General features: G+C 46.2%; 1 protein-coding gene across 5 annotated transcripts in view; it reads left to right on the top strand.

The window, feature by feature from the left end:
* The window catches only part of LOC140203750 (uncharacterized), a 120203-nt gene extending 107519 nt beyond the window's left edge, over nt 1-12684 (top strand). For all 5 annotated transcript variants that reach the window (XM_072269794.1, XM_072269795.1, XM_072269798.1 and 2 more), the window contains one exon: nt 6825-12684. In XM_072269794.1, the coding sequence (XP_072125895.1) occupies nt 6825-7636 (812 nt within the window). In that variant the 3' untranslated portion in view covers nt 7637-12684. The remainder of the gene's footprint in view (nt 1-6824) is intronic.
* The last annotated feature ends 5534 nt before the right edge of the window (nt 12685-18218 follow it).

The raw sequence follows: 18218 nt of genomic DNA on the forward strand, positions 1-18218 counted from the left end.
GTCCATTTACACTAATTGGCAACACTGCATTAACTAAAAGCTTGACGATGAGGCACTCCGTACAGGCAGTGGCCACTTTGCCTCCTGCCATCCAAAAGTAGAGCGTTCCTATGAAACGGTTCGTAAGCCGGAATGTCGTAAAGTGAAGAAGCAATTACCATTTATTTATGTGGGAAAAATTTGTGAGCGTTTGCAAACCCAAAAATAACTTACCAAATCATGCCAAATAACACATAAAACCTAAAATAACAGTAACATATAGTAAAAGCAGGAATGATATGATGAATACACAGCCTATATAAAGTAGAAATACTTTTCCACAATCATTGCCGCACTATTCTCCGTAGCGAAAATCTCACGCAAGCGCTCTCGGCAGAAACACAGCGCAAGCGCTCTTGGCAAAAGCACTCTGTCCAGTAACCTTTAAGCTATGAAGCTGCTAAATCATACCAAATAACACACAAAAATACAGCCAATATAAAGTAGGAATAATGTTTGTACAGTGTAGTATCACTTACGGGAATTGGGAAGACGTCAAGCACACTGATGGTGTGTTAGGCTGAGTCGTCGGAGGTTGGGGTGGTGCAGTGGCCCCCACCCTCCCGGCAGCGACCCGATACCGATCCGCGAAGCATGCAGTGGTACAGTGGTGACCGGGACGCACCCAGCACATCTTTAAGAAAAAAGCCGAAACAAACAAGCTAATTAATTACGTGCCGGGCAGCACCTAATTAATTAGCTTGTTTATTTCGGCTTTTTTTCTTAAAGATGTGCTGGGTGCCTCCTGGCTGCCGCTGCATTCTTCGCAGACCGGTATCTGTCCACGGCCCGGGGGTTGGGGTGGTGGGACACTGGGGTGTCCTCTGTTTCCATCAGGGCAGGCAGGTCATCTTCTTCTGTGTCTGCCTGCCTCGATGTCGAAGGTCGAGGTTCGTCGTCTGCTGTGGCTGATGTGGAAGGCTTGCTTGACTACTTAGCCTCATGCATTTTTCTATCATACAATTCTTTGTAAGGACTCAAACCATCCTGCCAATATGCCCTAAACCAACATACTCTTTCAAAATTAAAGTCGTACTTTATCGTTGCAGCGAAAATCTCATGCAGTTGCTTCACGTTCAGTTCCTGAATGACTTCATTTTCGGTCCATTTGCTACTGCATTCAGTTTCGATTGTTATCCTTTCCTCTTCCAATTGCATCAGCTCTTCATCTATCAGTTCTTGGTCATGGGATGCCAAAACCTCTTCAACATCATCTTTGTCAGCTTCCACAAGCCAAGCTCATTTTGTCCTTACTTCGTTCACCACGATCGAAACGCTTAATTATGTCTAGTTTTACACTAAGTGTAACACCCTTACGAGCTCTTTGAGGCTTTTCCGATACCTTAGAACTCATTTTGCTAACGGCTGCTCACAGGCACGTGTTTAAGCAATGCCGGTGAGAATGCCGTTCCGAATCCGGGGGAGAGCGGCTGCTCGGGGCACACGCTGCCTTTCTTCGTAACAGTGAAAACACCTTCTGTTAGCGAAAACAGGGAACTAATGTAGGTCTTTTGTAACAGTGAGGTTTCGTAAAACGAACGTTCAAAAAGCGGGGGACACCTGTATTAAAAGATGCTCTTCTGTGTACCACTGTTGTAATGTGTGGTTATTTGAATTACTTTTGCCTTCCTGTCAGCTTGAATCAGTCTGTCTTTTCTCCTTTGACTTCTCATTAACAAGGCATTTTAGCCACTCACTGGATTTTTTTTTGCACCATACTCTGATTGTTGTGTGTAAAAGTCCCAGGAGATCAGCAGCTCTGAGATATTGAAACCACTGTAGCGGTGTGCTACACACAGCGCTAGAATAACCACACGGAGTCGGTGAGTTAGAGTTGCGATGAAAAAGATTTATTCAGACTACGCGGCCTGTTTTAAAGCCTTCCCGTTCCCGCCCTCCCTGGGGCGGGACTGCTGTGGGGAATGCATATTCCCAGACCCTTTCCGCGTGCGGGATTTTCCCCCTGCTGGTGAAGATGGCCTGGCGCCCTTTTTGGGGCCGGCCCTCTGCCTGCACGCGCTGTTGTGAGCTGGTTCGTGTGTGCCAGAAAGTGGGTCGCCACATAACCCCCCCCCCCCCCCCCCCCCAGAACCGGCGATACCTCCCCCAATGTCCACAGTCTGGATCGGCCTCTGTTTGGGAGGTCTGCCCCTGCGCCGCGGTGCCTGAGCCTGGACCGGTTGCGCCAAGTCCACATGGGCCAGTTTGAGTCAGTCCACCGTGAATACCTCCTCTCTCCCCCCAATGTCCAGCACGAACGTAGACCCATTGTTCCTGATCACCTTAAACGGCCCCTCATAGGGCCGCTGTAGTGGTGCCCGATGTCTGCCACGTCGTACAAAAAGAAACTTACAGTTCTGCAGGTCTTTGGGTACGCAGGTCGGGCTCTGTCCGTGCTGTGAAGTGGGTTTGGGGGCCAGGTTACCAAGCCTCTCCCGTAGTCTGTCCAGGACTGCTGTGGGTTCTTTCTCTTGCCCCCTTGGGGCTGGTATGAACTCTCCTGGGACTACCAGGGGTGCGCCGTACACCAACTCAGCCGACGAGGTGTGCAGATCCTCTTTGGGCACCGTGCAGATTCCGAGCAGGACCCAGGGAAGCTCGTCCACCCAGTTAGGCCCCTCCAGGCGGGCCATGAGAGCCGATTTCAGGTGACGGTGGAAGCGCTTCACTAGTCCGTTCGACTGTGGGTGGTAGGCAGTTGTGTGGTGTAGCTGAGATCCTAAAAGGTTGGCCATACCTAACCACAGACTGGAGGTGAAGTGGGCGCCCCTGTCGGAGGTAATGTGGGCCGGTACCCCGAAGCGGGCTACCCAGGTTGCGATCAGTGCTCAGGCACAGGATTCGGAGGTGGTGTCGGTGAGCGGGACTGCCTCTGGCCATCTGGTGAACCGGTCTATCATAGTTAGGAGGTACCGCGCTCCTTGTGACACTGGCAGGGGCCCCACGATATCCACATGGATGTGGTCGAACCTCCGGCGGGTGGGTTCGAACCGCTGCGGCGGAGCCTTGGTGTGCCGCTGCACCTTGGCCGTTTGGCACTGCGTGCACGTTTTGGCCCATTCACTGACCTGTTTACGCAGTCCATGCCACACAAACCTGTTGGCGACCAGCCGGACGGTTGTCCTGATGGAGGGGTGCGCTAAGTTGTGAGTGGACTCGAAAACCCGCCGGCGCCAGGCTGCTGGGACGATGGGGTGGGGTTGGCCGGTAGCTACGTCACACAGTAGGGTCCACTCACCTGGGCCTACGGGGAGGTCTTGGAGCTGCAAACCGGAGACTGCAGTCCTGTAACTGGGGATCTCAGCGTCTGCCTGCTGTGCCTCTGCCAGCGCTGCATAGTCCACCCCCTGGGACAGGGTCTGTATGGTCGGTCTGGAAAGTGCGTCCGCCACGACGTTGTCCTTTCCCGAGACATGCCGGATGTCCGTCTTGTACTCGGAGATGTAGGACAGATGTCGCTGCTGGCGGGACGACCAGGGGTCGGACACCTTCATGAACGCAAAGGTAAGCGGTTTGTGGTCTGTGAACGCGGTGAAGGGCCTACCTTCTAAGAAGTACCTGAAATGCCGGATTGCCAGGTATAGTGCCAATAGCTCCCGGTGGAAAGCACTGTATTTGAGTTCGGGTGGTCGTAGGTGTTTGCTGAAGAACGCCAGGGGTTGCCAGCGACCCTCGATGAGTTGTTCCAGCACTCCACCGACCGCTGTGTTGGATGCATCCACCGTGAGGGCAGTAGGAACGTCCGTTCTGGGGTGCACTAGCATCGCGGCATTTGCCAAGGCCTCTTTGGTTTTAACGAAAGCGGTTGCGGCCTCTTCGTCCCAGGTAATGTCCTTGCCCTTACCCGACATTAGAGTGAACAGGGGTCGCATGGTTCGGGCTGCTGAGGGGAGGAAACGGTGGTAGAAATTCGCCATACCCATGAATTCCTGCAGGCCTTTGATTGTGTTGGGTCGGGTGAAATTGCGGACCATGTCTACCTTGGCGGGCAACAGGGTTGCCCCGTCTTTAGTAATCCTGTGGCCCAGGAAGTCGATGGTGTCGAGTCCGAACTGGCATTTGGCTGGGTTGATTGTAAGGCCGAATTCGCTCAGGCGGGAGTAGAGCTGGCGGAGGTGGGACAGATGCTCCTGCCGACTACTGCTGGCTATGAGGATGTCGTCCAAATAGATGAATGCAAAGTCCAGGTCGCGTCCCACCGCGTCCATTAGCCGCTGGAAAGTCTGTGCGGCATTCTTTAGACCAAACGGCATTTGGAGGAATTCGAAAAGTCCGAACGGGGTGATAAGTGCTGTTTTGGGGATGTCGTCTGGATGTACAGGGATTTGATAGTATCCCTGGAGGAGGTCTACCTTGGAAAAGATCCTTGCGCCGTGTAGGTTTGCTGCGAAGTCTTGAATGTGCGGCACAGGGTAGCGGTCTGGCGTTGTAGCCTTGTTCAGTCTGCGGTAGTCACCGCATGGTCTCCAGCCCCCCGTTGCCTTGGGCACCATGTGAAGGGGGGAGGCCCATGGGCTGTCGGACCGTCGTATGATCCCCAATTCCTCCATCTTCTTGAACTCCTCCTTTGCCAGTCGGAGCTTGTCCGGGGGAAGCCTTCGAGCACGGGCGTGGAGGGGTGGTCCCTGGGTCGGGATGTGGTGCTGTACTCCGTGTCTGGGCATGGCTGCCGTGAACTGCGGTGTCAGTACTGATGGGAAATCCGCCAGGACCCTGGTGAATTCGTCGTCAGACAGCGTGATGGAGTCCAGGTGTGGGGCTGGCAACTGTGCTTCACCCAGGGAGAACGTTTGAAAAGTCTTGGCGTGGACTAATCGCTTCCCTTGCAGGTCGACCAGCAGACTGTGGGCTCGCAGAAAATCTGCCCCCAGGAGTGGCTGGGCCACGGCGGCCAGTGTGAAGTCCCACGTGAACCGGCTGGAGCTGAACTGTAACCGCACCGTGTGGGTGCCGTAGGTTCGTATTGTGCTGCCATTTGCGGCCCTCAGGGTGGGTCCCGGTTCTCTGTTGCGGGTGTCATAACTCGTTGGAGGTAAGACGCTGATCTCTGCTCCGGTGTCGACCAAAAAGTGGCGTCCCGACTGCTTGTCCCAGACGTACAGGAGGCTGTCCTGATGGCCAGCCGCCGTAGCCATCAGCGGCGGCTGGCCCTGGCGTTTCCCGGGAATTTGCAGGGTGGTCTGCAGCGGCGGGCCTCTGTGCCCCACCGCTGGTGGTAGAAACACCATTGTTCATTGGGCTCCTCATTCGTCACCAGGTTTTGTAGGCTCTGCTGCCGGGCCTGGTCTGGTCTGTCGTTGGGCACACGGCTTGGTGATTTGTGCGACGGATGCCCCTCTCTCTTTCCTGGCATTCCACAGCACATCTGCTCGGGCTGCCACCTCCCGGGGGTTGCTGAAATCTGCGTCGGACAGCAGCAGGCATATGTCCTCGGGCAGTTGCTCTAGGAACGCCTGCTCAAACATGAGGCAGGGTTTGTGTCCTTCAGCCAGGGCCAGCATCTCGTTCATTAATGCTGACGGCGGCCTGTCTCCCAAACCGTCCGGGTGCATTAAGCGGCGTGCTTGTTCGCGCCCTGAGAGTCCGAAAGTCCTTATGAGCAGGGCTTTGAATGCTGTGTATTTGCCGTCCTCCGGGGGCGACTGTATAAACTCCTCAACTTGTGCAGCTGTCTCCTGGTCGAGTGAGCTCAGCACATAGTAGTAGCGAGTGGGCTCCGAGGTTATCTGCTGAATGTGGAATTGTGCTTCTGCTTGTTCGAACCATAATTGGGGTCGCAGCGTCCAGAAGCTTGGCAGTTGTAACGAAACTGCATGAACAGATGCGGCGTCGGTCATCTCTGGGCCAAATATCGTTTGGGCCGTCGGGGTCACCAATTGTAACGGTGTGCTACACACAGCGCTAGAATAACCACACGGAGTCGGTGAGTTAGAGTTGCGATGAAAAAGATTTATTCAGACTTCGCGGCCTGCTTTAAAGCCTTCCCGTTCCCGCCCTCCCTGGGGCGGGACTGCTGTGGGGAATGCATATTCCCAGACCCTTTCCGCACGCGGGATTTTCTCCCTGCTGGCGAAGATGCCTGGCGCCCTTTTTGGGGCCGGCCCTCTGCCTGCGCGCGCTGTTGTGAGCCGGTTCGTGTGTGCCAGAAAGTGGGTCACCACACCACCCCATCTGGCAAGAACAATCATTCCACAGACAAATTCACTTAGATTACATTTCATCTTTATTCTGATGTTCAGTTTGAATAATGACTAATAAACTGACCACTGAGTGTATGTGTACTCAGTAGCAAAACTTTAAAATTATTTACTCCAATGGCAATCATTTAAAGAGTTGAGGAAATAAAACCATAGTAACTTCTCCCAATAAAGATATGTTAATTTCTTCAATAAAATGTAGTAGGTAATGGGATGGTTCTGCGTGAGTTTCGTATGCACAGCCAGTCAGTTTACAGCATGAAAATTATTCAGTCATTCCTGTGCTCATTGCCTGTGTTATTCTCCCTATTGCAGCTTAATGATTGCAATCCTGACCCTCCCTAATGACTGTCTAGCAGCAGCAGAGGGGCACGGTGGACTTCACCCTTTTGAGGTTGTCAGTGTCCTGTTTGTATGAAGCAAACAACATTTTTGGAACTCATTTTGAGTTTTAAGTTGAATTTGCTCTCATCTGTATAATTGACATGGTATTAAAATCCACTTTTTGTGATTTATGCGATTTTTAAATATGCTGCAAAATTGTTGCTTTAAAATGTATTAAAATTTCTTTCAATCTTTTTTACATAGAGGATTACACGCATAAGTCATCAGCCCAATCGAGAGAGGAAGTGGTCATACAGAGGCAGGTGTTCAGATCCGGACAAGTTTCTGATGTGGTACCGAGAGCTGTAGATGTAGCATCCAAGAATCGTAAGACTGCGAATGATGAAGAGCGTGTGAACTCATTGAGCCAGAAGTTCAAAGCGACAACAGAGTTGGTGCCACTAAATGAAAGTCAACTCGAAAAGCAGACACAAGGTCCTTTGTTTTGGTCAATGTCACCAAGCCATGGCAGTACGGCAGTCCCTCTGACAAAAGATCAGTCAGATCCAAGATTAGCAGGGAAAGGGAAGTTACAGGTAATCAGATCAACAAAGGGACAGGATATTCTTCAAAAACTGGCCAAGAAAGTGCAGGAGGCAGCAATTAAACCGTGGGTATGGAAATCAAAGCGAGAAGATTCAGAGAATGTTCCACAAACATTGTTTGAAAGTGGTAGCAAGTTAATCCAGTGTTTCCAAAAGGCTTCCACCGTCTCTGACAGTGAATCTCCCATCGCTCCATTTGAATATACAGATACAACAAAGGTCTTTGGGGAAGGTAAAAGCTTGCATAGACTTCTGCCAGACCAAATATTGAAGCAGGGTCCAGCACAGAATAGAGGAGAACAGGAGCAAATGGAATCTGAACTGGACATGGACTCTGCCTCCTCCATGGATTCTACCACAGCAGCACATGCAGTCAGAGAACCCAAAATATTCATATCTTCCATAGATATTCACTCAGCCAATGAAGCAAATGCAAATGGAGGCTACTTGGTCCTGGATTCCACACAATAGTAGGAAAAGATCCAGAATGAAGTAACTGACCAAAACAAGTGTTACTGCCTTTCTTTCTCTTGCACTCCTGTGCTGAAGATCTCTCCACGCCTTAATGGAAGACTGACTGAGTAACCAATAAGCATGTTTCTTGTTTTGGACAGAGGGGCAGTGACTAGAGACTGTGTTTGCCCAAGGCGAGTTTCTGAAACTAATAGCAAGGGCTACCTGCACCCTGTGCTGATGTTGGATTTGACTTGATGTTTACACACAACCTTTTTAAAACTGTTCAAGAAAGTCATGCTATGCTGCTTTCTTGGCCAAACTAAAGCCCAAGCTCTCCTTATTCTGCCGTCATCGAAGTTACTGTCCTGCCAGCAGGAGGGGAGTAGCTCTATGAGTAGACAGACCTGCAAACCCCACAGCTGTTGAACCTTGTTGCAATATTAGTACTTACACAATAAAGATGATTGCTGGATGCAAATATGGGCAGGGAAATCAAACCACAGTGAAATTACAATACCCTATGTGAAGACTGCATCCCAAGTGGACTGTCTAGCAAAATGTTGTATTTATGGAGATACTAACAGCAAAATCAGTGCTCCTTCCCATCCCATGTAGGTTAGTAGTTGAAATGAATATTTAATGTGCAAAAATAAACCATAAGAATGTTTTTTTAATGTGAATGAGGGGGCCCTAATTCTACAAGTTATTGAAAATCTGTAGGAATGGGGTCATTTTACACATCAAACTCTGAACTTCTGGAAGGCGTGACATCCTGATTATTTGTTGTGCATAAAGCATTGAGATATGGGTTAAATCTTTCAAGTTTCAAGTGCTCACTAAGCTTACAGGTTGGGATCTTCCATTTTTAACATGGGAACATATTGCACAAAAGCATTCACGAAAGGTTATTTTTCCCCTTGTGTGGGTGTTACTGTGTGCAGCATTTGCCAATTGTATTTGACATTTCAAAAAAGGTTTTACAATCTTACACTAATGTTAAAATGCCTGAGAGGATATCTGTCCTTTTGCAAATTAGCCATTTATGGGCTACACTTGAACGAAGTTAAACAGTTAAAAATTTCAAAGTTGTAATTCTTCAGGCTTATCACTCGCAGCGGCTCTCACCATGGGGCAGTATATGAACATTGGGTTCAAATGTACGTGCATTTGACTACAAGGTGAGTTATTTTATTATAATTCCAAGTTAAAAGATTTGAAAAGATTACTTCGTGATTCCAGTGCTGGATATTCACTGTCCCCTAGCTGAGAGCTAGTTTAGGCCCTGCTTCCACATTCTGAACAAACCAATCCTGGAATAAACTCCCTATACAGTAGTCTAGGGGGAAAACCAGGCACTCTTTTGTAATATTTGACTGGACCTCTGTGTCATTCTGGTTAAATAAACTTAAATTAAGCCCTATGGTTGCCTCATCCAGAATTATCTTGTCTGATCAGATGTAAATAATGCTGTGTTATTTTATCCACATCATCTTCTATAGGAAGCAGGAGATCCCTTGTGCTATTTCCACTGGTAGCTCTGGATGTGAACAGCAAGTTTATAAGCTTCTTTTCACTTGGGTGTATTGGTGCTGTCTCCATACAGCGTAGGCTTTTTCTCTAACCAATACTTGGCTGAGGTTACGATGTTCCTCATGTGGCCCAGCACTGTATTGTACTTCAGAGTGTCAGTTTGTACCACAGTTCTTTGTAGGTCAAACAGTTTGCAAAAGTCTGTTTTAAGACAATTGCCTTAGTGATGGGCAGATCTTGAAAGAGAACATAACAAGTGGCTAGAAATGGGAACATGGACTTAATCCTTTATACATGTGCTCTGGGCTTCCAGTCTCTGCAAACAGTATGCAGCCCAGAAAATCCACTGGAACATCTCTGGTTAGGATCAGTTGTTGCTGTAAGTTGTAGGAAACTCCACTCCTTTCTATGACATGATTATGGGGAGTATGTGGGAACACAGTGGTGTGATGTCAGATTAGAATGGATCCTGCAAGTGGTGAATAGGTGAGAATACTTATGCACATTTTTTGGTACTGTATATTTTCACACTGTGCCATAATGGATTTGAAGGGCCACCAATGTTCTACCTCCTCATGATACAGCCTTTCATTGCCCTGAGGAAATCTCCTCAGGCACTTTTTTTTAAAACATTTTATTTAGTGATACAGAGTGGAAGAGGCCCTCGCAGCCACAGAGCCCAGCAACCTGTTGCATATTTTCAGTGTGTGTGCACAGCCACCTCTGACACTTGTGCTTCATATTCTGTTTGAATGCTTTTGAAATTTTCTGCCTAATTTAACAGTGCTTTAAGGTCAGAGGTATGGCATTGTTATGTATCGTTGAAGAGTTTTTCGTACGGAAGGGAGATCAAGGCTCTATGTACAGTTTCTGAAATTCTTTTGTGTATGTTATTTACTCATCAGGTTGGAATGTACCTGCAGAATTCAGCCTGTTGGATGGGACTAGTATGTTTGAAGATGCTGCCTTAAATAGGTTGATAACACTACATTTATTAAATCCTAGTCTCCAATAATCTCTTGAGTTGAATGTGTATAACACTAAGGGTTAGTTGTCCATAATAGATAGAAAATTAATACTCACTTCAATAGCTTGAGCAGAACTTATCAATGGAAATTTGTAGGGCTAATTAGCAAACTGTACTTACAAAATAGTTGTTTTTATTTTAACAGCATCTAATCATTTACTAACCACAGCAGTTGTAATAGAATTGGCTTGTAACTTTGGTAAATGAAGAGGAGACATTTGTAAGTGTTTCATGTCCAATGGGAGGATGTACTTGTGATTAAGGTCTGCAGGGATTTGTATCTTCCTATTCCCTGTTCCGAAAGCAAACCTACAGTAACAGATTGTAATTCCATTCATACCAGAATGCAATATATGAAGTAAGAAAAGATTTTGATTGAGGGAAAGATGTATTTGTTAGAATAGAAAAAATAGAAATCAGAATTTAAAAACCAACAATTGCAAGGACCAGGGATTTCAAAATAGAATGATCCAGGTTAATGTGTCTGTCAATTAGCTGATTGTTACTGGTTGATTTCTTGCAGTGAGGAAATTACTGTTAACCAGCACACTACTTAAATTCAGATTTCCTGTCATGAAAAGCTGCATGCAAAATTAATCTGTTGTTAATCATTTTAAAGGGTGGGGGACTACTGGTGAGACCAAGTTTACCTGATCATTGCTGTTCTGTTTCTCAATCCAGATTAAAACCTTTCTTAATTTAGTTTTGATGGTCAATCCAAAAATGGTTGTTGTTCCCCCCCCCACACACACACACACACCCTCACACACCCCTCACCCCCACACTGCACTTTGATCTCTATATATTTGGAAGATAGGATGAGGAGACACCACAGAGACAGCTTGTCAGTCCCTACTTGAACATGAGGTGAATCTGGTGAAACTCAGGGTAAATGTGAAATGCTGTTTGTTCTCTTGCGCAGGTGTAAGAATGAGAAGCCCGTTTGATGCCACAGGCGATGAACTCTCCTGAGGCAAAGCCAGTTTACAGCACCTCTGCATGCCTCACAACAGCTCACATATCCATTCCCCGTGTGGGAAAAGTTTCTTTTAATTCCCTTTTGACCTATAGCCTTCCAAACCTTTACTGTTTCCTCTGTTCATGCAGCTAGCGCCTCTGTTCTTTTCCATTTCCATTTCAATTAAACCTTGCTGCAGCTTACAGAAATGGTGAAGATTGGAAAATTACAGTTTGAGAAAATGTGGGCACCTGGCGTAAACTGCAGAGCTAAATGTAATCTATGCACTGTGGCAGATAACCTGGTCTGTCTTCAACAATTATACTTTTAATTTAAGCTAGTCTTTAGATTGTTTAGTTGATATACTAGATGAGGGAGTGAATATGTCCATATGGAAGCTGTCAGTTATGTCAGTGATTAACCATATGTGAATTTTAATTGGGAAATAATTTTGGATTGCATTCCCAAAACAAGTGAATAGTAATAAATACATTTTGATTATCTCCACTTTTTGAGCAGACTAAAGACATGCTTAATGAGGTTTTTTCACTCCACATCAAGATTTTACTCACCTACCTCTACTGATCATCCAGTTCCATCGGGCAATCCTGCTGTCGGGTATTTTTCACACTTACCAGGGCTAATACAGTCAAGTACACAGTCATTAAGTGATCAGTTAATGGAATTTAAAACTACACAAACACATAGGTGGCCACCATTTTGCTTGTATTTATCTTAAGGCCAGATTTTCTTTTCACAAAATGTACCCACTGATACCATGATTGGTGCAGAGATGGTGGGTCATGGGACAGATTGTTCTGTACAGAGATGGTGGGTCATGGGACAGATTGTTGTGTGCAGAGATGGTGGGTCACGGGACAGATTGTTGTGTACAGAGATGGTGGGTCACGGGACAGACTGTTGTGTACAGAGATGGTGGGTCACGGGACAGATTGTCGTTTACAGAGATGGTGGGTCATGGGACAGACTGTTGTGTACAGTGAGGGTGGGTCACGGGTCAGATTGTTGTGTACAGAGATGGTGAGCCACGGGTCAGATTGTTGTGTGCAGAGATGGTGGGTCATGGGACAGATTGTTGTGTACAGAGATGGTGGGTCATGGGACAGATCGTTGTGTACAGAGATGGTGGGTATCGGGACAGATTGTTGTGTACAGAGATGGTGGGTCACGGGACAGATTGTTCTGTACAGAGATGGTGGGTCACGGGTCAGATTGTTGTGTGCAGAGATGGTGGGTCACGGGACAGATTGTTGTGTACAGAGATGGTGGGTCACGGGACAAATTGTTGTTTACAGAGATGGTGGGTCACGGGACAGATTGTTCTGTACAGAGACGGTGGGTCACGGGACAGATTGTTGTGTGCAGAGATGGTGGGTCATGGGACAGATCGTTGTGTACAGAGATGGTGGGTGTCGGGACAGATTGTTGTGTACAGAGATGGTGGGTCACGGGACAGATTGTTCTGTACAGAGATGGTGGGTCACGGGTCAGATTGTTGTGTGCAGAGATGGTGGGTCACGGGACAGATTGTTGTGTACAGAGATGGTGGGTCACGGGACAAATTGTTGTTTACAGAGATGGTGGGTCACGGGACAGATTGTTCTGTACAGAGACGGTGGGTCACGGGACAGATTGTTGTGTACAGAGATGGTGGGTCATGGGACAGATTGTGTGCAGAGATGGTGGGTCATGGGACAGATTGTTGTGTACAGAGATGGTGGGTCACGGGACAGATTGTTGTGTACAGAGATGGTGGGTCACGGGACAGATTGTTGTGTACAGAGATGGTGGGTCACGGGACAGATTGTTGTGTGCAGAGATGGTGATTCACTGGACAGATTGTTGTGTGCAGAGATGGTGATTCACTGAATAGGTTGTTGTGTACAGTGATGGTGGGTCACAGGACGGGTTGCTGTGCCTGTACTGGTGACTAGTTGGAAGAAAACTTGCATAGTCCATTTAAAAAAAAGATAAGTGTACCCTCCTCTCTAGTGTTTGGCCAAGTACTAGAATTTCAATAATTGTTTAATCGTGAGCACAACATTTATATTTGAAGGAAAATGGTGGTTGTGTTAGTTTAGTTCAGTTGCTAACACTTAGCGAGTGAGAAAATTATGGACAATCACTACTTTAGAACTCTAGTACATAATTTAGGCTGACCCAAGTGATGTTTATGGAGTTGATTTTCTCAGTCAAGGCTTTAAGCAAGGTGTTCTGTAAGTCTGCTGAGGTATGCATTAAAGACCTGTATAGCAGTGGACCACAGGCTGAGCTGGCCAACATTCCTCTCCTTCCTGTGTGTCACACTCATTCTACGTTACCCAAATTGGCTGCTTTTATTTACACACATATCAATACATTACAAGATAATTGTAAGTGTGAAGCTCCTTGAGACGTTCAGGAGATGTAATTAGGTGCTATGTGAATGCAATTTTTTTTTATTATTGTAACATACAAGGTATTTATCAATGTAACTAATTTGTGTTGCAAGAATTCTGTGAATATGGATGTAAGCTGGACTTTGTGAAGACTCCAGAGCATGACTGAGGAAAAATTTCTTAATGTTATTTCATAAAATGTAGAAAACGTGACTTAAAAATTTTTAAATTCATGGTGTGTTCAAGTGCTTGTCTCCATAATGGAACTTTTCCTATCATATTGTGGTTCGTTGTGACTAAAGGATATCTTTTTTAAATGGCAAGCAATGATTTGCTAATGAATTTATCGAAACCTGTTTGTAAAGTTATACCAGTGTTATTTGTATTTTAATATTTTTCAATGAAAGGTGCGTCACCTAACAATTGGTGAGAATTATTTTTAGTATGAATACTCTGTAAATACAGCAAACTGATTTAAAAAGCCTGTTTGCTGCAGTGTTTCATTTGGTTAGATGGCCGTGTGTGAATACAGGTGATGAAGCTTAACATCTGATTGGTGATCACAACTTTTGACTTCTCCACCCTCTTCTCTTTTGTGCTCTGTCTTAAACTTAACTCCTGTTTCCTATGTTTCATCCACTTCTGTTCAGTTTTAGTCATACCTGTTGATTTCAGATCCCTAATGCACTTCCAGCACCATTCTTGTTATTCCATGCCATGTGCTTAAAATGAAAAGATGGCTTATGGACATATTTGACTCGTAAATGACAGACCTCTGTCCATTCAAGTAGTTGGGCTGTTGGTGCCAGTCTTTGGGACTGTAGACCCAAGCTTCAGAGACTGGGCTCTTCTGTACATGTAGTTGAGATGCTTATGACTAAACAGTTTGGTAAGAGAAGCAGTCAAGGTGGAGAAGTTCAAAGCAAGGTGGCATAATTTCAAGCTGTTCAGCAACTTTGATCATTTGAAACTGAAATCTGAGGTTTGATTTTTAAGATGAGCTCATTTATTGCAGATATGAAGTTAAATGGAATTAAAGAATGCTTCATGTTATGTCACTGAGCAGACAGTTGTTACATATGGACTATATGGACGGAAAGGCTGTTTCTGTACTCTGTGACTCTAAGAAGATTGCTCTTCTGTCAGTTTAACTCCATTGTTGATTATCGGTCCCTGAATCACAAAGACCTGCTTTCCTACCCATTGCCATCTGAATTCCAGTACTTTATCTGGCTCTGCATCAGCATTGTGTGCCATCTGGTCCTATTTTACAAGAAAAGGCTTCCTTCCCTCCATTTGCATGTGACACTAAACCAAAATGTCAATTGTGTGTTCCACTGGTTTCAGGAGATCTGTTGACAGTGTTTAAAGAGCTGGATGAACATGAGATTCTACAGATGCTGAAAATCCAGAATAACACACACAAAATGCTGGAGGATCTCGGCAGTTCAGGCAACATCTACGAAAATGAATAAACCATTCATGTTTCAAGCCGAGACCCTTCATCAGGACTGGAAATGAAGGGGGAAGATTTCAGAAAAAGTTGGGTCAAGGGGAATCAGATTCAGGTTTATATCACCGGCATGTGTCGTGAAATTTGTTCACTTAACAGCAGTTCAATGCAATACATAATATAGAAGAAGAAAAAAATAATAATATTAAATAAATGAGTAAATCAATTACAATATGCATATAATAGATTAAAATTGTGCAAAAACAAATAATATATATTAAAAAGTGAGGTAGTGTTCACGGGATCAATGTCCATTAAGGAATCGGATGACAGAGGGGAAGAAGCTGTTCCTGAATCACTGAGTGTGTGCCTTCAGACTTCTGTACCTCCTACCTGATGGTAACAGTGAGAAAAGGGCATGTCCTGGGTGCTTTGTAGACTAGTACCCAGGATGGAGCTGACTAAATTTACAACCCTTTGCAGCTTCTTTCAGTCCTGTGCAGTAGCCCTTCCATACTAGACAGTGATGCAGCCTGTCAGAATGCTCTCCACGGTACAACTATAGAAGTTTTTGAGTGTATTTGTTGACATGCCAAATCTCTTCAAACTCCTAATAAAGCATAGCCACTGTCTTGCTTTCTTTATAACTACATCGATATGTTGGGACCAGGTTAGATCCTCAGAGGTCTTGACACCCAGGAACTTGAAACTGCTCGCTCTCTCCACTTCTGATCCCTCTGTGAGGATTGGTATGTGTTCCTTTGTCTTACCCTTCCTGAAGTCCACAATCAGCTCTTTTGTCTTACTGACGTTTTGCAAGGTTGTTGCTGCGACACCACTCCACTAGTTGGTATTTGAGCTATGCCTAGCCACACAGTCATGGGTGTAGAGCAGTGGGCTAAGCACACTCCTGAGGTGCACCAGTGTTGATCGTCAGCAGGGAGGAGACATTATCACTATGTAATCTGCGCAGATTGTGGTCTTCTGGTTAAGAAGTCGAGGATCCAATTGCAGAGGCCCAGGTTCTGTAATTTCTCAATTAAGAGGTACAAGCTAGAAGATGGAGGGGGGAGGAGAAGTGAGAAGCTGGGAAGTGATGAGTGGAAAGAGGTAGGAATGAAAGGAGTGGAGAATGGATATGGGAGAAAGGGAAGGAGGAGGGGTACTAGAGGCAGGTGATAGGCAGATGAGGAGAAGGGTGAAGTAAGAGGAGCCAAAAAGGAGGGTGCAGAGAAATTATTGGAAGTTAGACAAATCAGTGTCCATGCCATAAGGTTGGGGGTTATCCATATAGAATATAAGGTGTTGCTCGCTCAACCTTAGAGTGACCTCATCGTGGTAGTAGTAGAGGCCATGGACTGACGTATTGCAATGGGGATTGGAATTATAATGGTTCATTATCAGAGAACGTATACAGTGTACAACCTGAAAGAATTGTCTTTTACTTTATACTTTATTGTCGCCAAACAATTGGTACTAGAACGTACAATCATCACAGCGATATTTGATTCTGCGCTTCCCACTCCCTGGATTACAAATATTAAATATTAAAAATTTAAATTACAAATCATAAATAGAAAATAGAAAAATAGGAAGTCCAAAAAAACCGAGAAGCAGGTCCGGATATTTGGAGGATACGGCCCAGTTCCGGGTCAGGATCCGTTCAGCAGTCTTATCACTGTTGGAAAGAAGCTGTTCCCAAATCTGGCCGTACGAGTCTTCAAGCTCCTGAGCCTTCTCCCGGAGGGAAGAGGGACGAAAAGTGTGTTGGCTGGGTGGGTCGTGTCCTTGATTATCCTGGCAGCACTGCTCCGACAGCGTGCGGTGTAAAATGAGTCCATGGACGGAAGATTGGTTTATGTGATGTGCTGCGCTGTGTTCAGCATCTTCTGCAGCTTCTTTCAGTCTTGGACAGGACAACTTCCATACCAGGTTGTGATGCACCCTAGAAGAATGCTTTCTGTGGTGTATCTATAAAAATTAGTGAGCGATTTAGGGGACTGGCCAAATTTCTTTAGTTTTCTCAGGAAGTGAAGGCGCTGGTGGGCCTCCTTGGCAGTGGACTCTGCTTGGTTGGACCAAGTCAGGTCATTTGTGATATTGACCCCAAGGAACTTAAAGCTTTTGACCTGTTCCACTTGCGCACCACCGATGTAAATTGGGCTGTGCGGTCCACTACTCCTTCTGAAGTCAACAACCAATTCCTTCGTCTTGCTGAAATTGAGGGATGGGTTATTGTCTTCACACCATGCCACCAGGTTCTTGATTTCCTCTCTGTACTCAAACTCATCATTACCAGAGATACGGCCTGCAATTGTGGTGCCATCAGCAAACTTATATATTGAGTTTGATGGAAACTTGGCTAGACAATCATGGGTGTACAGTGAGTACAGCAGGGGGGCACCGGTGCTCAGAGTGATTGTAGAGGAGAGCTTGTCCCCTATTTTTACAGCCTGGGTCCTGTCTGTGAGGAAGTTGAAGATCCAGCTACAGATCTGAGTGCTAAGGCCCAGGTTCCGGAGCTTAGGAATCAGTTTATTTGGAACGATGGTATTAAAGGCAGAGCTGTAGTCAATGAAAAGGAGCCTTACGTATGCGTCTTTATTCTCCAGGTGTTCTAAGGAGAAATGTAGGGCCAGAGAGATGGCATCTGCCATTGACCTGTTGCTCCGGTAGGCGAATTGCAAAGCGTCAAGGTTGACCGGTAAGCTGCGGTTGATGTGTGCCATAACCAATCTCTCAAAGCACTTCATAGCAATTGATGTCAGAGCCACAGGTCGATAGTCATTCAGGCATGCCACCTTGCTCTTCTTCAGCACTGGAATTATCGTTGCCTTCTTAAAACACGAGGGGATCTTAGACTGAAGCAAGGAGCAGTTGAAGATGTCAGCAAACACTCCAGCTAGCTCGCTTGCACAGGCCCGGAGAACCCGTCCTGGGACGCCATCTGGGCCTGTCGCCTTCCTTGGACTTATCTTCAGGAAGCCCTTCTAACATCCTCCTCGGTGACGATGAATCTCAATGCTACCAGGTCTGGTTCATCCGGAGGGAGCGGGACGCCTCTCTTCTGTTCGAATCTTGCGTAGAATACATTAAGTTCGTCGGGAACAGAAGCGCCACAGTTAATGATATTCCCAGCCTTTTCGTTGCGCCCAGTGATCTCATTTAGACCCTGCCATAGTCTACTGGCATCCCTCTGGTTAGCCTGGGCTTCCAGCTTGGCTCGATAT

Source organism: Mobula birostris, chromosome 10 (assembly GCF_030028105.1).
Source record: "Mobula birostris isolate sMobBir1 chromosome 10, sMobBir1.hap1, whole genome shotgun sequence".
Lineage (NCBI taxonomy): Eukaryota > Metazoa > Chordata > Chondrichthyes > Myliobatiformes > Myliobatidae > Mobula > Mobula birostris.